We start from the raw sequence: 24,247 nt of genomic DNA on the forward strand, positions 1-24,247 counted from the left end.
TGTGCGAACACCACCATGCTGAATCTCAAAAAGCGTCTGTAAGCCATTGTTTTTATATTTTTATTCTTGGTAGATTATATCATGAGTTCTGAGAAGAGGGAATTGCGTGATGGTTCCTTTTTGTGTTTTCTGTCTTGTCACAGCACATATCGGATGGATGGATGGATGGATGGATGTTACTGGCTATACCCTTTGTAGCGGGTGGTAGCTTGCGCCACCTAGCCTAAGTCTAAGAAAGACAAACATTTGATTTGATTTCCCGCGCCCTTCTAAGCCAATTTTCTACCCCCTAACTATCACCAGGTAGTGTGGGATATCACCAGGATGACCTTTGGGGGATCGGGCAAAAAAACTAAAAACATCACCCCCCGCCTCTTCCCCCCGGCGAGGGAGTCGCCAATTTTCCTCTGGTCAGACCTTGTCGGCGTTACCCCCGCACCGGACCCACTGGGAGACAGGGTTGAGACTTTGGGCCGGAGCCACGCGGGAGGGAGTCCCAATTTTCCTCTGTCCCGCCTGTCCCCAGCTGTGCTAGTTAGTTCTGTATCATTCAATTTTCCCTAGATAATTTCCACCAATCTTCTAATCTCCTCTTTGTGACTGCAATCCTCTTCTCCTCCGTCCCTCCATCGTCGCCAGCAAACCCCAGGGCCCCGGCCAGATCTGTTACCCCTTCAGGGAGTGCAGGACGAAGCCCCGTGCACTTTAATACCAAGTGCTCAAGTGTCTCACTCTCATTATGGCAAGCAGCACATAATGTGTCTATCTCCTGAAATTTAGCCCTATACGTCCTCGTCCTCAAAGCCCCCGTTCTCGCCTCGAACAGCAAAGAACTTCCTATTGAGTTGTCAAACACATTTTCCTTTCTTATGTCCTGCTTTCGTGACCTGTACACTGTTAGAGCTGATTTATCCTGCATTCTTTCTTCCCACATTTTCCTCTCTGCCTCTTTCACCCCTTTTTTCACTGAAGTAGTCTGTTCAGCCCCATCACCAGTGTGTAGGTATTTAAATGTAAGCTTTCGGGTTCGGTTTGTCCATTTTGTGTTTAAACTTTTCATGTACAAATATTTGAATACTTTCCGTGCCCACCGCGTATCATCCATTTCGGTCAACCTTTGTTCAAATTTCAACTTACTAACTGCCTCCCTGCTCTCAAAAGACGACCATCCCATGTCCCCCTGTACTCCCTCATTTGGTGTTTTTCCATGTGCTCCCAGTGCCAGCCTGCCTACGCTTCTTTGTCGAATTTCTAATCCTGATTGAACCTCTGATTTCATGCACAGCACTGCATTGCCAAAAGACAGCCCTGGCACCATCACTCCTTTCCATATACCTCTGACCACTTCATATCTATTATAGTTCCATAGCGCCTTGAGCTTCATAATTGATGAATTTCTTTTCCCTTTTCTAATTATATTCTCCTCATGTTCCTCTAGATATTTCGCTCCCTCATTGAGCCAGACTCCCAGATATTTGTATTTTCCTACTTGGTCTATTTCAATGTCCTGTATCCTCAGGGGTTCCCTCTTTTTGTCGTTAAACACCATTACTCCAGACTTTTCTCTACTAAAACTCATGCCCATTGTGTCCCCTTCCTCTCCACATATTCTAGCTAGTTCCTGTAACGTATCCTGGTTATCTGCCATAAGTACTATGTCATCGGCATACATCAGTCCTGGTATTACCTGTAATACATTTCTCCCTCCTTCCATATAACTCACATCAAAACCTAAGTTGCTCTGCTCTAGTTTCTTTTCCATTTCCCTGAGATATATCATGAAAAGCAGAGGTGACAGTGGACAGCCCTGCCTGAGCCCTCTTTTTATCGCTGCGGGTTGTGTAGTTTCTGCCTCCCATGCTATAATTACCTTATTGTCTGTATACACCTGCTGAAGAAACCCAACCAAATATGCATCTAAGTTATATTCCCTCAGCTGACTCCAGAGTTTTTCCTGGCTCACATTATCGTACGCTCCCTTGATGTCCAAATAAGCCAACCACAAAGGAGTCTGGTTCTTCATTGCTATTTCTATACATTGTGTGGTGACGAATCTCCTCTCTGATAGTATTTTGCACCCATGCATGTACTGAAAGACTGCTGCACATAACTATAGTGTCAGTTACAATTTATGCAACTCTATTACCCTTCTTTCACGGGCAGCCTTAACCTCATTTAAGCCAACTGCACTCACGCTTAACCGCAGTTATCCGCAGTTATCCGCAGTTACACAGCAAACCAAGCTGCAGTTAGCCCGATAACCATGGCTAAAGCAGACCGAGGTTGGCGAACTCGCTTCGGGCTTGCTAACCGCTTTCAATTTGGTGCCGTCCACTACTTCACCACGTCCGCAAGTTGTGGCAAAGTACTCACTGTTTTAGAATGCTGGGGGAGTCGTGATTGTAGCAGCAAATATTCTTGGAGGAGCCATACCTAGGGGTTGATGCTGCCTTTATAGCAATCGCAGCACGTCTGGGAACAAAGATATAATTCTATTTTTTTCTTTTTTTTTGTTATTTTTGGAGGGTTAGTGCTGCCGATGGCAGTGAGGCTTCTACGTTAGATATTTACTTTAAATCATTTGAAAGCGGTTGAAGACACCTATAAACAATACAATATGCCTTGATAATTAATCTACTTTAGCATTCATAGTGATTACCTAACCCCATCATGGTTTTGTTTTTGCGTTAACTGGGAGCCAGGGAGCCATGTAATAGCATCTCGGTGGAGTTTAGAGGCCACGAACCATGGTTGGCTTAACTGAGGTTAAGCCTGCCTGTGTAACATGGATATAACTTTTATAAATGAATAAAGGGCAAACGCCAACCAATCCCTAAAAGATCGTAGGGTCCCAACGCTTCGGTGCCGGCTCGGCACCTTCTTCAGGGGGGCTATTTAAAGGAGAAGCAGCTTCTTTCTTTTCTTCTGCGGTGAATGTAGGGCAGTATCTTCGTTTTTTTACGGTGGTTAGTTTTCAAACCAGGTGCGGTACCTTCGTTTTCTTTGAAGTTGGTTATTTACAAACGAGGATCAGCATCTTCGTTTTCCTCTATGGTAGGGGCCTGTTTCTTTGGTGTCTTCTCTAAGTGTCGTAGTCCACTGACGTATGCTGAGGGCAAGGTGCCGGAGGATCGATTAATATTTCCTGGTGTGGTCTGTATGCGCCATGACTCAATAAAGAGCCGTTGCCAACTGGCGTCAACGGCTCTTTATTGAGTCATGGCGCATACAGACCACACCAGGAAATATTAATCGATCCTCCGGCACCTTGCCCTCAGCATACGTCAGTGGACTACGACACTTAGAAAAGGCACCAAAGAAACAGGCCCCTACCATAGAGGAAAACGAAGATGCTGATCCTCGTTTGTAAATAACCAACTTCAAAGAAAACGAAGGTACCGCACCTGGTTTGAAAACTAACCACCGTAAAAAAACGAAGATACTGCCCAACATTCACCGCAGAAGAAAAGAAAGAAGCTGCTTCTCCTTTAAATAGCCCCCCTGAAGAAGGTGCCGAGCCGGCACCGAAGCGTTGGGACCCTACGATCTTTTAGGGATTGGTTGGTGTTTGCCCTTTATTCATTTATAACATTTAACCCAACCAGGCAGACGTCTGCCGAAATGTTGACCTTCATGGAAATAACTTGTTTAAATTGGCGTACTGCCGTTTAAATTCATGTATTTATTAGTTTTCAGGATGTTGAATTCTGGTCACAAAACTTCAAACAATGTATAATGAAGAGTCTGGAGAAAGGCCTGTAGTTTGTGATATTTTGGATCAGAAAAAAAGTTGGCAGCACCGGAGTTTCTTTCACTGTTTTTTACGGTAAGTCATTGCTTGACCTCTAGTACAGTTGTTCCCAAACGGGGGTCTGCAAACCCCCCAATTGTTAGTCAAGCTAAGCAATCAACCTTTTTGCTCTTCTAGACATAACAAATGTCACACTTCGTGCGATGTTTCTTAATATCACTATTATAGAGCAAGCCCATTTCATGATAGCATTGGACGGTTGGTTCGGATAGAGGTCTAATTTTTTTAGCACTGGTTTCTGAAGTTAGAGATCAATCTATAATCCTGAGAAAAAAAATTGTACTCAATTTAGTTGACTGCAAGGAAGCGCTTCCCCCTGGCCTCCGCTTCTCTGCGAACACTGGTGCAATGCGGGAAATCTGTGCCCTGCAGCATTGGTGCAAAATAGTAAGCTTGACATGAGTGTCTCATTGCAAGCACCACAGATCGGAGAGGCATGTGGTTGGTTCTGGAAGTTCAGAGGCTGATGTGACCAGCATGATCGGTAAATAAATTTTATCTGGGATCAGCGAGCGCTCGTGAGATACATTTTTCTCTTTGAAGGCTGGGCCTGCCTACATTAAAACATCTTCATTTGTGCTCAGTTATTTTAATTAGGGGCCTACTCATATATTTTGCGTTCCAGAAAATATGGTAGGGTGATTATTTCATTTGCCATTGTATTCTCCCCACCCTTCTCATTTTTTGTCATAGAGGGGTCCCTGTTACTTTTACCATACCAGAAGAGTTGCCCCCAGCCATGAGTGTTTTAGAACCACTCTCCTAATAGATTTATCATGTTTGTGGGAGTGTGAATGTGCTTGATGCATGGCCTTTATGATTTGTATGTATGGGAACCTTAGTTTGTATGCATATGAACCTTAGATGTGCAGTGTTCCTACTCCATATGTTCTCTATTTTCTGCGTGCTCGTCGTTGACTAGTGTAAGGGGCCAGAAGACCAGTCAAGCTGCGCGCTGCAGCTTTCTTCCTTGAGTCTCCATCAAAATTAATTAAATAGTTATTAAGTTATTACAATTATTATTATTATTATTATTATTATTATTATTTTCTCTATTTCTTTTTTTTCTTCTTTTTCCGGAACAGCCAAAAAAAGCTCAATGTGTTCATCTATTCCTAACTCGAACCCTGCTTCCGCTTTTCTCCCTTACATGACAGAAAACAACTTAGAATCTATAATACTGAGCCTCAAATTGAACAAATCCCCTGGAATAGATAACATACGCATTAGTGATCTTCGAAGAAATTTCACTTACATTAAGGATACACTGCTTTTACTTTTCAACAATATAATAGAGACTGGTATCATACCCCGTGAATTAAAAACTGCTGTTGTCAAACCCCTATTTAAGGGAGGTCAAAGAAGTAAGGTAGAAAACTATCGCCCAATATCTATTTTGCCATGTCTGGCACAAATATTAGAAAAATATATTTATATGACGATGGCATCCTTTATTGATAAATATAAGATTATGTCTCCGAGTCAGTATGGCTTTATAGCTGGCCAAGGAACACAACCTCTCTTGGACACGTTTTCTGATGACTTAAATTACGGCTTTGAGAATAACTTGTTCACTTGCGCATGCTTCCTTGACGTGTCAAAAGCGTTTGATACTGTTAATCACTCTATACTACTTAGCAAAATTTCAGCCATAGGATTTCGTGGACCTTTCTTGTCACTTTTAGAAGATTTTCTGCTTGGGCGCGCACAGTTGGTTTCGGTGAACAATGTGCAAAGTTCCACAGTTAGTTTAAAATCTGGCGTTCCGAAAGGGTTTGTTCTTTCTCCACTATTGTTTAACATCTATGCCAATGACTTATATAGCGTGGTTTCAAACTGCATTATTAACCAATATGCAGACGACACCCTTTTATTAACACGTCATACTTCCTACCCAGAAGCGCTTCAGATGCTCCAGCAATCCTCCAACAAAGTCATGGACTGGTTTTCTCGGAACTTGATTTCTATAAATGTGTCGAAAACAAAACTCGTCTGCTTTCGCAATCCCTTGAGAGTAGTGTCCTTAAATATTCCTTTTTTGCTACACACATCAAACTGTAGCTCGTGCCACTGTGCTGAAGTGCAGTATTCCGACTCTGTAAAATATCTTGGTATACACTTCGACTCCGACCTTTCGTGGAATTTTTATCTAACGAAAATATGTTCGAAGTTGAGAAGCGTTTCTTGTCTGCTTTATAACATCAAAACTTTCATGCCCCTCGGCTTACGCAAACGCGTTGCCTATTCGTTAGCCTATAGTCACCTGCGCTATGGTATAACTCTTTTCGGTTCATGCTCGAATTTATGGCAAACGAAAATAGACAATATCTTAAAGGGGATTTTGAAAAACGTGTGCTATAACCTCAATTATTTTCATTTAGACCTTTTTGAGACATTGTTAATGCCGAACTTTAGATCTCTTTTTTTAGAAACAGTTGTGATCAATCACTACTGGTCTGACGACTTTAAATCTCCTCTTCTCGTCTCACGGCAGCTACAGAACGTTTCCAAATATCTCGTCCCGAAATGCTACACACGGTATGGCGAAACTATGCGTTCATTCTACGTTCCAGACATTTTTAATCAATTACCATCAGATCTCCGGAACCTTACGTCTAAGAAAAAACTAAAAAAGCGCCTCCGTCATATGGATATACTAAAAGAAAAAGGATAACTGTCTTTTTTTTCACATTTCTGTGGAGTATGTTTTTGTGTCTAGGAGAGACTCATCGCGTGGTATTTCTGTCCCTCATATTTTGTTTCGATCTTTGAATGTGCTGTGAACAGACGTGCCGTGTGAGTCCGCCCTTTTTTGTTCATTCTGCTAGACTCCTCATCCCGAAGATCTGTGCCTCAAAGTTTTGTGTCGATATTTTTTTTAATGTCCTATGACCAGACGGACAAACCAATTTTAACTCTTTTTTTCTCCTGTTTTCTTCAAATAATTTATATTGATTAGTTCCGCTGAAGTGGACATTTACTGTGTACTTCTAGTGTCTTAACGTTTTTTTTGTGTTTTTTTCCCCTTTTTTGTTTTTTTTTTCTTTCTGACCGATTATGTTACCAATTCTACCCAAAAGGGTTCAGTCACACAAGCCCATGTCGGCTTTGACGAACCTGACAGCTTCATGAGTATAGTCCTCGAAAATAAATGTATTATTATTATTATTATTATTATTATTATTGTTTATTATTACTATACTTCAATGTACAGCTATTTCTCCCCTCTTTTTCTTGTCTAGCTGGGCGTGATAGACGAAATCCGACACTGAACGTGAGAACAGTGGCAAAACTTCATAGGATATCCATTTTGACTGAAGCCTTTGAGGACCCTAAATAAAGCACTCCAAGGTGACTAAACTTTTTTTATTTTCATACCACTTCTTCGGATGCAATAATGTCTTCAGTGATTAACACAAAATAAGACACCCAAAAACATTTTTTAAATAACAATGTTCTTGTTGTTTCTTTACAAAATGCATACTTGAGTTCACCTCCTTACAGATGGTTTTGTGTGTACACGTTTGCAAGTACGACCCCTGGGCTCCGCCATCCTGCCTGTTGGGGTGCATATTGGACGCACCATAATTTGATTACAATGCCTTGCTAAGACGCCGTAATCGGACTATAGTGCACCCCAGAGCGCACCCCAGCTAGCAAGATGGCGTCACCCAGGGGCCGTGCTTGCAACTAATTAAGGAGCAATTTTCGTTGCCTCTTTACGGAAGATCTAAATTCGCCAATTAAGGAGCATATTCCGTTTGAACCTCTACAAAAAATTCCGTAAATGTTAGAACTTAAAGGTGTCCGTATTTTAGCAGACCCCTCACTAAATTGGGTTACGGATGAATTCACCCCACTAAATTGGATTACGGAGAAATTCTCGGGCAGCACTTTTCGCCATAGAATTTCTCCGTAAAAAAAGAGGTGATTTTTTTTACAGTGTGCACAGTGAAAGTGTTCACCGCTTGCAATGTGCGTTAACGCTGCGATCTGCTCAACGCTAAGCCTATTCGCACAGTTCATCGCCGACGGACGAACGACTCTTCGAGAAGTAGCCGGAGTTCTCGCTATGCACTGGGCATCAGTAGGTAATGCATTTCATTCCGCGATAGTATTGATGAAAGGTGCCGTTTTTACGGAACGATTGACGGAGGCTAGCTCCGTGACGGTATTTGCCAACGCACTCGTACTGTAGCCCCGTTACCCCGCAGAAAAACGCGTTTGACGCAGGAGCTGGGGCTTAGTTTAGCTTAAAATAAAATGATTGGACACGTTTTCATTTTCAATATTTCTTTTCAGGGCCATGGTAGTTTTATAAGCACGCGGAATTCTACGGCTCTGGCAAATTTAACAAGATCATGCGAGTTGTTCACTCGGACACGTAACGCACAACTAAATTCGGTCCAAGTGGGTCGTTTTTAGCGTACGCTGTATTATTGCGTATTGCGTACGTAAGAGCCAGCAACGCTATACTAAAACTGCCTAATGTTAGATGCGTGTAATGTCACGTAACGTCACGTGACGTCACACGCGACATCATACGTCACGTGTTTCCTATAATGACGTCACGTGTGACGTCACGAAAGTAACCTTCGTGAGGGTAACTGTCGTGAGGGTAACTCTCGTGACCCTCGTGAGGGTAACCCCCGTAACCTTCGTGAGGATAAACCTATGACCCTCGTGAGGGTAACCCTCGTGACCCTCTAGGGGAACCCTTCTAACCTTCCTGAGAGTAACTCTCGTAACACTCACGGGGTTTACCCTCGTGGCGTCATTATGGGGAACGTCCCATAATGCAACGCGCGGTAACGCCGTTGCAGACGCCGACGACACCACTCAAGGCGGAGACAGGCGCCTAAGAGCTGCTCTCTAAAATGATCCGTAACATGATCTGCACTGTAAAATTATGTTATCAAAAAAGGTAAAAACAATAGTCTTGAAAGGACGTCCAAATATGAAAAAAAGGAATCAAATTAACTGTTTGACACATTTCTCCTTCTGACATCTTGGATTTTTGTTTTATGAAACTGAATATTGGAGAAAGTTTTTTGTTAAAAGTATTTACAAGTTTAGTCAAATTCGATTGAAATCACACTGAACGTTGTTGTCACGGAGCCTTTATTGATTCATTTTCGACTGTAGGCGATCTTGACGATAACGTTTTCTTGAAAGGATCACAACGCGGAATACACTTGCCTCTGAAGCACATCTGCGAAAAGGAAACAATCTTAAATTTGAGTGAAATATTTTGAGGGGAGTTAATATTTAAGCCTAGTATAGGTTTCCCAATCGTTCATGAGGTCAAATATAAATAATATTTTATTGCCATAAAAAAAAGATGTGGGCCTCCTAGGGAAAGCGCTTTGTGAAACGAAGGCATATTTTTAAATTAAGACTAATATTTTTTTTCAGTAAGCACAAGAAGTGGCTGATGATTCGTTTTAAATCATAACGGAAATCAAAGGTACGCAACCTCGATAATTGTGTTATAAAAGCGCGCACCATTACCTACCGAAAACTCTCCGTGCAACTTTAGACTCTAAAACTTTGTCTGAATAATCATTCTACGCAATCGCTCAAATACACACTTCATACTACGCTGAATGACCTATAATCAATAACCATCAGCAACGCGACAATTGGTATCATTACCCTTGTGGTTAATTTTAGTGCTCTGGTTGTTCATTTCTAATGGTTTATTTTGGTGCACTGCCATGCACGCAAAGAACACACACTGCGTGAGAATTTTAACAAAAAGTAACGAATAAATACTTCGTGTGTCCCTTGTTTATTTTGTGTGTTAGCTCCCTTTAACTAAGATAAATTTGCCGCGATAGCCACTGGAAAAAAGAGAAGATCGCGGGGAAATAAAAAGGCCGGATCAGTTCGATCTCGTAATTCATCAGACGTAGTCGCTTTTCGTCTGTCTCTCTAGATTGGTGAACCGGACGTAATGTTCACCTTGATCACCGACCCGTACTGGGCAAACAGTTGCCACAGCGACGTTTCGTCCGCATCGGTCCCAATGTTGTAGACAAAAAGCAGGTGGCCCTCATCGGCGCCGCTTCGCAGGGCAGCGAAGCCTGGACATGGCTGAACCGAAACTCTTGGGATGTTATGTTGGCCAGTCGGAAGTTTCCTCAGCTTGAAGAAACCAGACTTCTGGGTGCTGGGCCCAGAATGGAGGCAGGTAGGAGTAAGTGTGCAGTGAAGTGACTTTGCGGGTAGCACACACTCTTGAGCTCCTGTGTCGACCATGAACCTTAGTCCACTAATAGTGACAGTAATGTAAAAAGGCGACCTTGCTTATTTGTGGGAGCGCTTGTCGCCACTAGCGATCCCGGGTCTTGTTTTCCGACCAGCTGCAAGGTCTGGTGCAGCGTTCCGCAGCAGTTCTAAAGCGCTGGTGATACCAGCAGTGCTGTTGCTCTTGCCGCGGTTGGTTATGTCTAGGCTGACAATTCGCCTATGGCGAGAGAGAACGACGGCGGGAGCTTCTAGACTGTGAGGATCGTCTAGGGCTGCGAGGGCCTGAAAGGCGTAAGGTGCTTGCGACAAGCTCCCGTAGATGTTGCACATCTTCTCGCAGTGCTGTGATTTCATATCGAGTAACCGCGGACGCTGCTGGTGCGCGACTCGCTGGAGTGGCGGGCTCGGGGCACTATACTGATTAGCCGGTAGAAGCTGACGTGACTGTGTTACTCGCAAATTCCCTTGACTGCACACTTATTGCTACCTGCCTCCATTCTGGGCACAGCACGCAGAAGTTTGATTTCTTCAAGCACTTCAGATTCCTTCTGGAAGCTTCCCTCGGCTCGAAGAAATCAGACGTAGAAGACTTGACACGTCTGTTCGGTGACGTTCGCGCTGCACCAACGCGGACGCGCCAGAGCAAGCCTCCTGTCTTCCATCGCGACCTGCACAACAGCGGCTACGTGTTTTTGCGCGTCGATACCGTCCGCCAATAAGTCCAGCCACCTTACTCTGGTCCCCACCTCGTCGTGGCACGTGGCGAAAAAACATTCACGCTGCGGGTTAATGGCCGTGACACGCTCTTGTTTGTCGGTCAAGCCGGCATTTGTTGACAGCGACGCGATCGCTCAGGCGGCGGATCTTCCCACGGTGCAAGCTGCCTCGAGTTCAACAGTAGTACCCGGCACCCGCATCAAACAATCCAGGACGGTTCACTGAGACGACTCCGTCTCAAAGAGGGATGGGGGGCGGGGGGGGAAGGGGGGGGGGGGGAGAGGGCTATGTGGCGAAAGCCATTGAGAAAATAAGAATATCGCGTGGACATAAAAAGGCCGGATCAGTTCGATCGCGGAATTCATCAGACGTAGTCGCTTTTCGTTTGTCCCTCTACAGATTCTTACCCTTGGCTAAATAAGACATAAAAGATTTTCCACCCCTTAATTTGTAGCATTTAGCCTCCCTCAGGAAGTTTCTGTCCGTGACATGTAGTCTCAATGACGTTCCTGTGCCATGTGACGTCATGACGTCTCGTGAAACTATGACGGCACGTGACTTCATCACCGACATGCTGACACCATGTGATACTCTGACGTTACGTGAGAAAATGTCACGTAAACCCAAGACGTCACGTGACACCGTGGACGCCACGAGAGAGCGTTACGTCACGTGACTTTCAATTTAGACCAAATTATTGATCTTCATAACGTATAGGACATGCGTCTCATTCGTCTGCACAGACTAAAGGTTTCCAAAAGCACAGCAGAAAGTTGGGTTTAGCTAACAAACTATGAATCAAAGTCAATTATAAAATTTACGAAATGGAAAGCGCGTAATTGTCTGCAAGAAAAACTAGCAGGGGAGGCCAATGATCCAGGCACTTGATTTTCGCAGGGGAATCTTGATACTAAAACCGCCTATCATGCAGGGAGGTGAACTCTTCAGACAACCTTGCCAGATTGCAAACCGGCATAAGAAATTTATCTATACTTGGTGAAGTCGGTGGAAAATTAGTTGGAATCTGAATAAAAGTAATCATATGCGCTTCTCGAGAAGTCAGCCACAGATCTTCCAAAGATCCCTAACCAACAGTACCGTTTTAAGTACTGTATCTGAGAACATTTACTTAGGAATCCTATTTATAGACCCCCTAAAATGGAACTGTCATATAGAACGAACAGGAGGATAAGCTATTAGAATGCTTTTTTCGTCGAAATTTTAGATCAACGTCTCGCAACCTTAAAGAAACACTCTACTTATCTTTAGTAAGAACGAACTTAAATTACGCGTGCGCCATGTGGGACCCTAATCACGGCTTTCTTATAAACAAACTTGTGGAACATTCAAAGTCCGGCAGCTCTCTTTATACTTAACAATTGTGATACTTATGCTAGCGTTACAGAAATGAAATCTGCTCTGGGATATGAAACGCTCTAATGTAGACGAAAAAAGAAACTATGATTCATTTTTCCCACCTAGTATTTCATAACAAAAGAAAGATTATAAATCTGCACATATTTTTTGAGCCATCGTCTCCTGGCTTTTCGGTCATTTTAAGAAGGTTGCTGTACCCCGTTATAAAACTCACAGTTTGGCCAATTCATTCTTTGTTAAAATCGGGACTGAGCGCAGCGACCTTCCGGAAGAGAGTGCGTCAATTGACGGTAACAACTTGTTCTTTTCTCAGTTATTATAGAGTATTCTAAACAAAAACCAAAAAAAAACTACAATATTGCTTAGCGCGAAAATGTGGGCCCTTTGTAAATAAATAAATAAGTGAATAAGTAAGAACAGGTGTCACAGGCGGGTTGACGCTTGATTACAATTATTCTGCCGGAAAACATTTTGCGTTCGTTTCTGTGACAATTTTTGCTCCGAGAGGAATCACCAAAGCTCAACAATATCCAGAGCATACGAGTTCCTATCATTTTAAAGGTCAGCCCGTGTCGTTTAGGAAAATTGAGGCATAAGCCGGTGGATCGTAATCTCATAGCTCTGGCCACGATCAAGTGGCTGACGATTGAACTGCACTCGATAAATTGCGCATCTACAGCTAAGAGACAATTGTCGCTCTTTGGGCAGACAGACTTTACGCCGTATTAACATACATAACAACATACGATATTCAATTTATACCCGAATGTTCCGTGACAGTGAAGTGACGGAAATCAAAGTCCAAAGTACTCCTAGTCTTTTAGAAATCTCAGCTATTACGTATAATTAGCGAAGTCGAGAATAACCGTTTCGTTTCTTTATAACGTAAGCAACTCGTCGTTCCTTAAACCACGTTCTTCAATGGTTTCATCGCTGAACTACAACCAAATACCTGGGCGAAGGACATTTATCTGAAAAAAACATAGTAGTGAGGCGTTATTTTGTCATGTGTCCTAGGAATACACGAAAATTTGAAAACTGGTTATTTGATATAAAGCTGTATAAAACGCAAGTCGATTGCATCGTGGTCCGCACTCACCATTCCATCTCCGCAAGACATTCCATCTAAAGCGATTTCTGTAAAGCACTTGAAATCTTTCGGAGAACAGCATTTGAAGGGGCAGACTGTGTCCATATTTATGTCCTGGTAATTGAATTACCAAAACGTGAGTTACGAAATCAAGCACGCAAACAACGAGTTTTTTTTTTTTTCTTTTATTTTTGCATTTTACGTGCGGATTCTAGATTTAGAAATAACTGATGCATCATTATAAAACAAATTATAACACTTTTTTTAGCCCGAGCTGATAGTGCATTTAGGCCCAGCGACTCAGTCAATGGTACCATGAACGTTTCTTGCTTTAAACAACCGTGTTTCAATATAAACTATGCGCACTCGTGTGATACAAAAGCTCAAATAAGCTTTGACCTATATATTTTGACATTAAATGATATAAAACTGATGCTGATGGCGGCGTGAACTGTACTTACCCTTTCCTCGCTGCATGAGCTTTTCCTTTTCTTTTCGTCATAATAACACTTAACCCTACCACCAGGGCAGCAATCGATTGTGCATTGGTTCATTTTATCCTGTTTGCAACGTAAACATATGTGTTTCAAAACTAAGCTCACAATACCCAAGTTTAAGGTTTCTCCATTAAATACGCAGTTCTATTGATTTATATAAACTAGCTTTATAATGTTATGAGTAGAAATCCTTGAGGTTAGATGTTACAGATAGGTTTGGTTCTACACATTAAAAACTAATTTTGACTGTAAACAAAATGGTTAATAAAATTATAAATTCTTAATTTCTACTTCAGAGTGCATTGCGATTTTAATGTTGCGTTCAAACTTAGTGTTCCAAAGGAGAAAACTTCAAGACCTGCGGGACGGCAGGCGGACTGGTTCCAAACTCAAACTTTGAGTTGAGAGAAAAAAAAAAAAAAAAACAGTTGCGATTATGTTTTTTTTTTTTACATTTAATTTTAATATATTTAGTAGTGATTAGTCTTATTGAAGCTGGCTGAAAAAACGACGTTTCTAGATAAGTAATAGCATTAGTCAAACTCCCTCTCAATCGGCACGAACACACTGAAGCCTAAAAATGTATTTGCAGCAGTAAAAAACTACTAAATATGTCTTGTTTCCTACTAGTTGTTTCATCTCAGTATTTCGTTAGATGCCGCAAACCGAACAGTTTGACATTATGCAAAAGTTGAGAATCAAATGCAGTGAGAGGAATGGACATCTAATATCTTCATAGCATAACCGTATCAATATACAAAATACGAGACCTATCTCACGAAATCAATCTTTTAGATTTCTATAAATCTTTCCACTACATCTGTACGTAATGTATGCACCATTTTTACCTTACAATATTACTAATTTAGTATTTAATTTTGATCCTTAATAGACCAGAGGGATTTTACTCTGTGCACGTGGGAGGAAGATTTTCTATATTCCGTTTTGTAGTCCCACATGCAAATATGGCCTGCTCATGTTTATTTCTTTGCAGACGAAGTTGTAGGGAATTTTTACTTTGTCTGAGTAGTGACCTGGATCAAGCGGCCCAGTGAAATTTTAAACTTTGAATAACTCTTTATAACAATTACTTTCGCTTTTCTACAGAACACTTCAGCTGAAATCGTTTTGTTCCTAACCAATCGTTTACGAAAACCATTTAATCAGCTCAAACACTAACTTCATCTTTCAAGACGGCAGAATAATACAAAAGGAAAGAAAAAAATTACTTTCATATTTTAAGACCAAACCCCGAAACGGGAGAATCCAAGGACAATCCAACACATTGTCTCAAATACAGCTGAATTTATTTCAGGATTTATATGAGATTGAGCTACCCTCAACAGACCAAAAAGGTAAGAGGACGAAAACATAAACCCTCTTTCCAAAAATGTATAAGTGGCTGTCCGTTGTTACGTAACTCCTGCGCGTTGAATTATGAGGGAAATATCTCTCACGCCCAATTTAACAGGCTATGCTAATTTGGTGCGTGTCGAAGTTTGGTGGCAATTACAAGCATGTCCTCTCCGTCACATGCTCTTTCGCTTGTGGCGCTTCACTCCCGTTGGCTGGCCTAATCGATCATGTTTCACAGTAGCAATCAACGGCGCCGTCATCGGAATGTATTTGCGGTATGAGTTCCGCTAAATAAAACGTTGCATCAAGATTTACAGACGCAAAGACGGACTTTAAGAATGTCGAGTTTGTCTTGAATGACCCAGGTACTGCAGCAACTTTTATTCCATATCCTCTGAGAAGATGAGGACGGCAGGGAGGGGCTTCGGTTGTCCCGCCTTAAAGGCCGACGAATATACTCGGGATTCTGCAAGGCAGAAGGTCCTCCTCACCATGGGGAAGGAGGAAACAGGCAACGGTGGGAAGGGTAAAAGGGGGAGAGAAGGAAGCGGGGGAAAGGTGGAAAGCGCGAACTGGTCGTCGGTCTTTAAGCACAAACTTCCCAGCTTCCATAACGCGTCGGTGTTCCGTGTGTCTCAAGCGTGCACGCGCAGCCAAAACACAGCGAGAGGGAACGAGGGCGTGCTGGAGGCAGGCTATTCCAGAGAGCCGCCCTGTCGTCCTTTTTTAGTCATATACTGTTATAGTCAATCATACCTCTTTTGCGGTTATGTTACAAAAATTCGGATGTTTGAGCTTGCAGTAATCAATTGAGTTCATATTTATCCCTGGGAGCTCTGCTGTGTTTGCATCGTAAGGTTTGTTCTTTGAATTTACTTTCTTGCAGTCTTCACCTAACTTGCTGAAAAAAAGTAGAAAGAAATTTTAGGGACACCTTTTGAAGTTAAGGCTCTTTGTAAAAGATTGAAAAAAACTGGTCCCCTGCCCGCTCCCGCGTTAGCACTGCAGGCTTAAACGAATTGTAATAAAAATGAATTGGATCGTGTGATCAAGTGGAAATTTTCATGAAAAAGCGAATTGGAATTAAGTGGGGATAAATGAAACCAACTATTGGAACAGCCAGTGGAACGGCCCGGGAAAACCAACCGGCACTCAAAGTACCCGCATGCTCGACTCACTGTCCAGCTCCGCTAGTAAGACACGAGCGTGTCTCACAGCGGGTCCGACGGTCACTGCTTGGCAACCATGGACCAAACTGCCCCGTCGCAGTGATGAGCTTTATATCTCTCGGCTCCCCTGGAGACCACCTCCGCCATCATGCGGGGCGCCTCCCACCTTGGGGAGATTCGAGAGGCACCACCTTTATGTCAACCTTCCCCTTTTAGGGATGCCCCGACAGGATCTTCACGCGACGTCACGTCCCGCGTCACACGTCACGATCTCACGTGTTCCGCTCCACGTCATACGCCCCACATGTTTTCTCATCCAGGCGTTTCACGTCATGCGGCCTCACGCCGTCCCCACGTCTCACGCCACACGTTACACACCGCACTCCCCGCCTCAGGGGCTCCGTCCTCCAGCGGGGAAAGCTAAGGTTGGCTATGCCCTCGTTGTCCCCCCTGTCCACATGAGGGACCCCATTGCTAGGGTTCCCCACCCCAGAATTTTTAGGGACAATAGTTTTTTCTTTGATTTTATACCTTGAACCATCAAAAAATTTAATTTTTAAAGCGAACAGGTAGGTTATCGACAAACTGAGTTGACATTTATATGTGATTACATTCAGGCCCTCTAAATAATACAATACGCTTCTACTTGTAAGTTCACCCGATTCGTGATTGAGTTATTCCACTTCCGCCACTCACTGGTAGGTCAACAGAGCGGCTTTATAAAAAGCAGATTTCATTTGATATCGCTCATATTAAAAATGTCTCGCACTGCACTGTGTCCATGTGTAAACAATATTTTTTTTTTTTTCTGCTTAGATGTGCTATATGTTTTGCCGCAGCCCACATACACTAACCTAGACTAGTCTTTTGGGGCTTCTAGCAGAAAAGTAAAAAGTTATAATTTTAAAACTAATTAACAGAGTTCAGAATCGCGTCTGCTGGCGATCTTTGAAGCTCTGTTGTAATGCTACCACGTCAGGATTTTCTAAGAAATAGCGCCAGTTCGCGGCAGTATGGCTCGCTCGTGGAGTTACTTATAGCGAGTTCGTTTCACACGCACTGGCACCGTTCGAGTTCTCTCCCAGAATGCATCGCACTCACAGAGTGTTGCGCGGAAAACTGGACTCAAACGAACTCGCCAAATGCACCGAGTGCAGAAGACTGATGCTGCCGCCATCTATGTAGTAGAAAAGGTACCGACTTCAAACCGAAACTAGCGCCTTTCTGTTCCGAGTGATCCGTGGGAATGCGAGAATGCAGTCGCTGCCAACATTTATCTACAAACGTTGGCAACTGCAAGCTGTAGTTTATAGTTGCGATGTCTTCAAGCAGCTCGGCTGCCGTAGAGATAGTTACAGACGGCGTAAATTTCCGAAACCAGCTGTCCACAAAGCAGCTGGTTGCGATCTTTCAATCCTTATAACCGTTTACACTGAAGAAAACTGATGATGCTGTCCGAGCAGAAGCTTGATCCGTTTGAGCATGGTATTATGCGTGAACCACTGAAGGGGTACGGCTTAAAACTAGCCTGTTGGAATATCCAGCAAAACTGGGACTTTCGATTTGGATCGTCATTGTGGATTAGATATTAGCCTTGGTGAAGGCGTCGAGAACGAGAGCTTTCTCGAACAAAATACGACGGGGCAAGTTAGCTGCGTAGGTAAATGTTAAACATGATGATGTTGCCCCATCCTCGGGTAAAGTCACCATCTTTAGCTTTCTCTGCTGCTTATTGGGCAGTCAGAGGTTTCTGCTGGAAGAGTTTTATCGAAAAATGTTAAATTTTTCACCCGCACACGGATGGTGATAGACATCTCGGGGGCCGCTGTTGCGTTTGTTCTGAGCATTTCTTTACACACTGGTATATTTCAGCGTTCGTGCGGCAACAGAGCGATTTAAAACCTGCAAATAAATCACGGGTTGTCAATTGCTTTCTTCGTGAAATAGCAGACGCTCACAAATCAAGCTGGCGTTTGATTTCGTTGCCCGCGGAACGCGATTTCTATTAGAAAATCTACTTTTTTTTCCTTTCGGTTCCGCGACACATCGTAGCAGACGAACCCTCGTCGTCTGCTCCCGCTCCTCGCCGGCCCCGCCGGAGCGAGGCATGACGGGAGTGCATTTTGGCGCACTCCCGATTTTCTCGGTGCAGCGAGTGCATGCACGCGTGGGGTGCCAGCGCTGAAACGAACTCGGAGAGTGCAACCACTCGTGAAGCGCCGGCCGAAACGAACGCGTTCCACGCTGCGAGTGGGCACGCGTGGGCACGAGTGCCGTGAAACGAACTCGCTATTAGTCGTGAATGTGACTTGACGAAGGACGCTAACGCAATTACTATGCCCTGTTCACCCTTAGTTTGAGACAACACCCAAATCTACAAGCGCGAACTAGCCCGCGCTCCAGGCTTCGAGGCGTTAACTTCTAGCGCGAGTGCTCGCTCTGCGGAAGAACGCTGCAAGGCAACGGCCTCGAGCTATCGTGCTTGTAGCATTAGCTGGAGTCTCAGCGTAAGGGTGAACGGAGAGCACGTTGTATACACTTCTGCCACATCGGCGTAGCCATCTTGAATGTCCTCACTTCTGGTAAGCGTTAAAACATCGGTTTGATCTCTTCACGTCGCAGGAAGGTGTTCACGAAAAAGGCGTGATTGTCAAGCATTCTTGTTTTGCCTCACCTATATTTTCTCACAAGTTACATGTTGAAATGTATATTTTCCGTCCTACATACTAGATACGGAAGCCGCGTAACTGAGAACGAAAGGAAATGAAACACGTCGATTATGTTAAAACTCGCGAAGTGCTTCCGCAACGTTCATTCCACACCATCAAGATCGCTATTCTTTTGCAAACGTTATGTAGGAGCTTGATCTGAGAACACGGGGACCTCTGCCATGGCAACCAATTCACCGCCCCCATACCCTTCTCTTTTCTGTATGCGCTGTAAATGGCTCGCTCAAATATGGCACCCAGTGAGTATACCTTATATAGGTGGTATTCACTGGACGCCATATTTGAGGGCGTTGTTTAAAGCGCATGCTCAGAACGAGCTTACATTAATAGCCTCCGAAGACCGGCAACCTTGATGGTGCTAAATGCACCCTCCAAAAGGACTGCGGAAGCTCGCCATCAGCACGCGCTCAGCAGCAGCGCACACGGATATGGCCGCCAGTGAATACTTCCTATGCATAGCTAGCAGGTGTCGCCATTGCTGTGCACGGGTGGTTACGGGAACTACTATTTACTGGTTCCCTCGAGCTACTACCTCTGCGGTGTGAAGGTAACAGGGTGAATCAAACGCCCGTGGCACATGAACTACCGGCATGGACGCGAATGGCGTTACATGCAAGCTACGAATAGGCCATAAAGCGTACAGTCTTCGGATAATACTGCTCGGCGAAATTACCACGCGTTGCAAGCCATTAAGCGGCAATGCTCTCAACTACAGTACCCTGGGCGGTACTTGAACCATTGAAGTCACGAGCGGCAAAAGGCAAATGATTTCGCATACGAATGCAGGTGTTCGTGTGTGAACAATCTTTTGAATGCCGATTTTTGAGGAACTGTAAAAGTCGAAGAAACTTTAATAAAAGCAGAATTTAATGTAAAACAAAAAGCTCAATACAAATTTAGGATACAAATTCAAACCGAAAGTGAAACTTCAAATTTCATCTATAATACAATTTGCGATTAAAAACCGCAGATATAAAAAAGACCAAAATCATTTTATTCTTAGCCGACTCATGTTTGATCTGTCTTTTACGCGTTACTAAAAAAGGTTATCAATTATAAATAAATTGTCTCATGGTCTGAAAGCATTCAATGAAGGTTAGATTAGGCTATCCCGCTAGATAACAAAAATTCGTTAAATTTAATAGGAAAACCGCTCTATTGGCAACACTATTTGTAATGAATGTAACTTCCGCATTCAAAACAAGCAGATATGAACAGAAATCTATGCTTTTTTAAATTTATGTAAACTACACTAACTCCTTCGCTCGTGAGTTTTAGTTTTCTACTTTTCATGCGCAGGAGAAGATGTTTCGCCGGAATGAAGTCCCTGGCGTTGCGCTAAAATGTCGGTTTACGGTTTATGATTGCCTCTTCGTTTTATTCTTAAAGAACCTGTATGAACACCTATGAACCGGTTCAAACCGGTTCAAACTCGAGGTGTTTCTTTTTTTTTTTTTTTTGCTTTGGAGTTAAACTTGATTTGATTCCCAAAATCGTTTCGGTCCGACATCTTGATAACATCAGATAACATCCGACATCAGATTTGCGGCGCGTATTCTTCCGTGTATTAAGGCGAAGACCCTATATATATATATAGGGTCTTCGGCCTTCGCCTTAAAACACGGAAGAATGCGCGGCGCAAAACTATAAACAAGATGGCGGACCGAAAAGATTTTGGGGATCGAATCAAATTTAACTCCGAAGCAAAAAAAAAAAAAAAACATATATATATGACGATGCCCGTCGTTATCGGGCCGCTGGCGGTGGGGCTCGCTCCAGCGCTAGCTGGAGCGGGCAGGTCGGTTAAAAGATCGAGGCTGAAAACCGCTCTTGTCCTTGCTCTTGATTTCCATCGTAACATCGTGGTAGAGGTGCGGGGTATCGAGCCCCGTACCTCTCCGCACGCTAATCACCACGCTTCTCCGAAGCCATCAACGGCCCCTGCGCTGGCCATGTCACAAGGTGAAGCGGCAGGAACTCCGGCGCTCCGCCCAGGCTCAGTGCCCTATCGCCAACAGGACCCTCCGACGTTCGCCGGCTTCGGCCCCGACGACGTTGACAACTGGCTGCGAAGCTTCGAACGAGTAAGCACCCACAACGCATGGGACTACACTCTGAAGCTCGCAAACGTGGTATTTTATCTACGAGACACAGCTAAAGTGTGGTTCGATAACCATTAAGACAAATTCTCCTCATGGGATGCCTTCAAACGAACCTGTGGAATGTTTTCAGATGTCCCGTCAGCCGGAAAGAAGATGCAACGCATAGACTTGCTACCAGAGCCCAGACTGCAAGCGAGTCGATTACCTCTTACACCGAAGACATCCTCGCGCTGTGCAAAGACGTTAACGCAGCCATGCCCGAGTCAGAAAACGTCGTCCATATAATGAAAGGAATCGCCGAGGACGCCTTCACCATGCTGACGTCACGAAACCCACGGACTGTGAAATAACTCCAGGAAGACTGTCAGCGCTGGGAAGGGCTTCGGAATAGGTGCATATCTCGCCCTGAAGCCGTCCACCGACTTCAAAATTGTGTACCGTCCTCCGGAGTCTCTTCCACTGGGGACCTTACTATCACCATTCAGAAAATAATCAAGGAGGAGCTTGCCTTACTATTTCCGCGTGGTTGCCACCATCAGCAGGACGACTCATCAAGCCCCACGCCAGATGATCTGCGAGCTCTCATTCGCACCGAGCTGGCGCAATCAGCAGCTCCACACGCTCAGACGGTATGTGCTACGACCTCGGCACCATGTTACACCTTCGAGCCAGAACAGATTCCACAACAGTCAAGATACTTCCAGAACTCGGGACTCAACGCCCATGGTCACAGCCCTACTACCACTTTCGCCAGTGGGCTCGGCGAAAGCGACAAGAGCACGATGTCAACTAAGACAAAGCTCTTTTTTATACAGGCCCTGCTCTGTTCTTATCTTGGAGCACCGATCGACTACAGCACGTGTGGAAGCGACAAGCAAGCCGCCAACGATGACCAAGTGTCCCTACAATCGCCAGTCGCAGAAGTGCTGCCCTCTGGGTTCGTGACGTCAAGTGCTTCAACGCCTACAAAAGGACTAACCCAGGAATTCATCTTCAGTGGGCTCGGCGAAAGCGACAAGAGCACGATGTCAACTAAGACAACGCTCTCTTTTATACAGGTTGGTCACAAAACCTCTCTTTTTGCGAGCAATACTCTCATGCTCATTGTTGTGCCATGCCCACAAACTTGTATTGACATTGCGTATGATTGTTTCTATGCATGCACATTACTTGTTTGCGGTGATGTCGAGACCAATCCTGGCCCCACGACTGAGGAGATGTTTCAACAAATAATGAACGGACAGAGTGCAATCCACAAAGAAATTACAGAGTTAAAACACAACAAAGTAAAACTGAAGTCATGATAAGCGGAATTAACGCCAGGTTTGTTGAATTTGACAAAATTCTTCACGAGCTCAGGCAGAAAACGGAACGAGTTCAGGCGCTGGAAAGTAGCCTCGTAAATCTTGAAAGGACTGTTCTTTTTCAAACTCAGAAAATTACAGATCTCGAGGATCGGAGCCGTCGATCAAATCTAGTCGTTTACGGGATAGCAGAAACAGAAGATGAAACGGAAGCACAGCTTAAGAGTAAAGTGATCACAGAGGTCCTGAATGGCATACTAGGTGTAACTTGCACTTCCATTTCAAGGATTCACAGGCTCGGTAAACCTAGTAACAAAAGGCCTGTCATCTTGTTCTTTCAGGACTATAACGAAAAACAAGCAATACTTCGCAATGCCAAAAAATTAAAAAATACACGGATATCCATTTGCAACGACTATTCACCAAGCACGTTAGCAAAACGTCGGGCACTTTGGTTGAGCGCTAAGACCGATAAGGACCAAGGGAAAAAAGTGTTTTGGTACATGACAAGCTACGTATAAATGATGACTGGTATATCTCGGATGACGTCGCAAACTCCCGTGTTCAGCTGCCAAAATTACAACCACGTTCGAATGAATGACGCCCATGTACTCCAGAATCAAAGCAACTCCGCATTTTAAACATAAATGCACGGAGCATTGTGAACAAGGTTAACCAACTGGAACTTCTCTTATTGAATTATGATCCCCATATTACGGTAATAACGGAAACATGGTTGCACGAGGACATTAATAATGATAGTATCATTCCACCATCCTACAGCATATTCCGCAGAGACCGCCCAGATTGAAGAGCATGAAAGCTTATGTTTAAAGCTGAATTGCTGGGGTAACACAATTATCTTGTACGCTGTTTATAGACCTCCCAATTCTCAACCAGACTTCCTAAACCAACTGTACAACCACATATCCTCATACAGGAACAATAAACTTGCAGTTGTTGGGGACTTCAGCCTTCCGGGTTTTGATTGGGCCAATTTGTCCGCTAACTCATGTCAGGACAGTGAGATTGTTCTTGACACTATGTTTGCCTATGATCTACGGCAGGTTGTAACCGAAAACACGCGAGAGCAGGGCTCGAGCTGCTCTATCCTTGATCTCGTTTTTGTTAGTAGATGCTTATCTGATTATACGGTCAGTGTCGAGAGGGGGATCTCGGATCATAAACTTGTTTATTTCTGTTGTACTTTAGCGAAAGAGTCACCTGAACGGAAAAGTGTAGTTAAGAAAATTAAAGACTTCTCAAAGTCCAATGATGAGTGTATTCTGGACTATCTGGATTTGGCACTTGATAGTTTTAACGACTCAGACGTGCAAGTTTTATGGAACAAATTTAAGGTTATTTGCAACTACTGTTTGGATAACTTTGTCCCCAGTTAGAAAAAGCGTGTTAATAGGGCTCACCCCTGGGTGAATTGGAAAATAATTCACTTAAAGCGAAGGATTAAACGCCTTAAAAAAACTAAACGTAGAAACAACGGTCGCTTTCAGGACATGCAGGACGAGCTAGGACGGCACGTTCAGCAGTCTCGTGATTATTATTTTTCTAATACTCTGCCTAATTTTATTAAAAACGACCCTCAGAAGTTTTGGAGCTACCTAAGCAACAAAAGAAAACCCATCGACCAAATATGTGTTGACAGTACAGTGATTGATGACACCATAGTGATTGCTCGTCATTTTAATGGATACTTCCAGTCAGTTTTTTCTGACGCTGAAACGTACTAGTGTGAAAATCATGAGCGGTCCTACCTGAATGCTGATTGCATATCGCTTGCAGGCGTATTTTCCATGTTATTGAACTTGAAAACGAAAAAGTCACC

General features: G+C 43.7%; 1 protein-coding gene across 1 annotated transcript in view; it reads right to left on the bottom strand.

The window, feature by feature from the left end:
- Positions 1 to 8,921: 8,921 nt before the first annotated feature.
- The window catches only part of LOC115316102 (venom metalloproteinase antarease-like TtrivMP_A), a 58,127-nt gene continuing 42,801 nt past the window's right edge, over positions 8,922 to 24,247 (bottom strand). Inside the window, exons 11-14 of the mRNA XM_040212640.1 lie at positions 15,857 to 16,001; positions 13,709 to 13,807; positions 13,257 to 13,361; positions 8,922 to 9,023 (exon numbers count right to left, since the gene is read on the bottom strand). Coding sequence (XP_040068574.1) covers positions 8,922 to 9,023; positions 13,257 to 13,361; positions 13,709 to 13,807; positions 15,857 to 16,001 — 451 coding nt within the window. The remainder of the gene's footprint in view (positions 9,024 to 13,256; positions 13,362 to 13,708; positions 13,808 to 15,856; positions 16,002 to 24,247) is intronic.

This window comes from Ixodes scapularis, unplaced genomic scaffold (assembly GCF_016920785.2).
Source record: "Ixodes scapularis isolate PalLabHiFi unplaced genomic scaffold, ASM1692078v2 PGA_scaffold4__175_contigs__length_147842914, whole genome shotgun sequence".
Lineage (NCBI taxonomy): Eukaryota > Metazoa > Arthropoda > Arachnida > Ixodida > Ixodidae > Ixodes > Ixodes scapularis.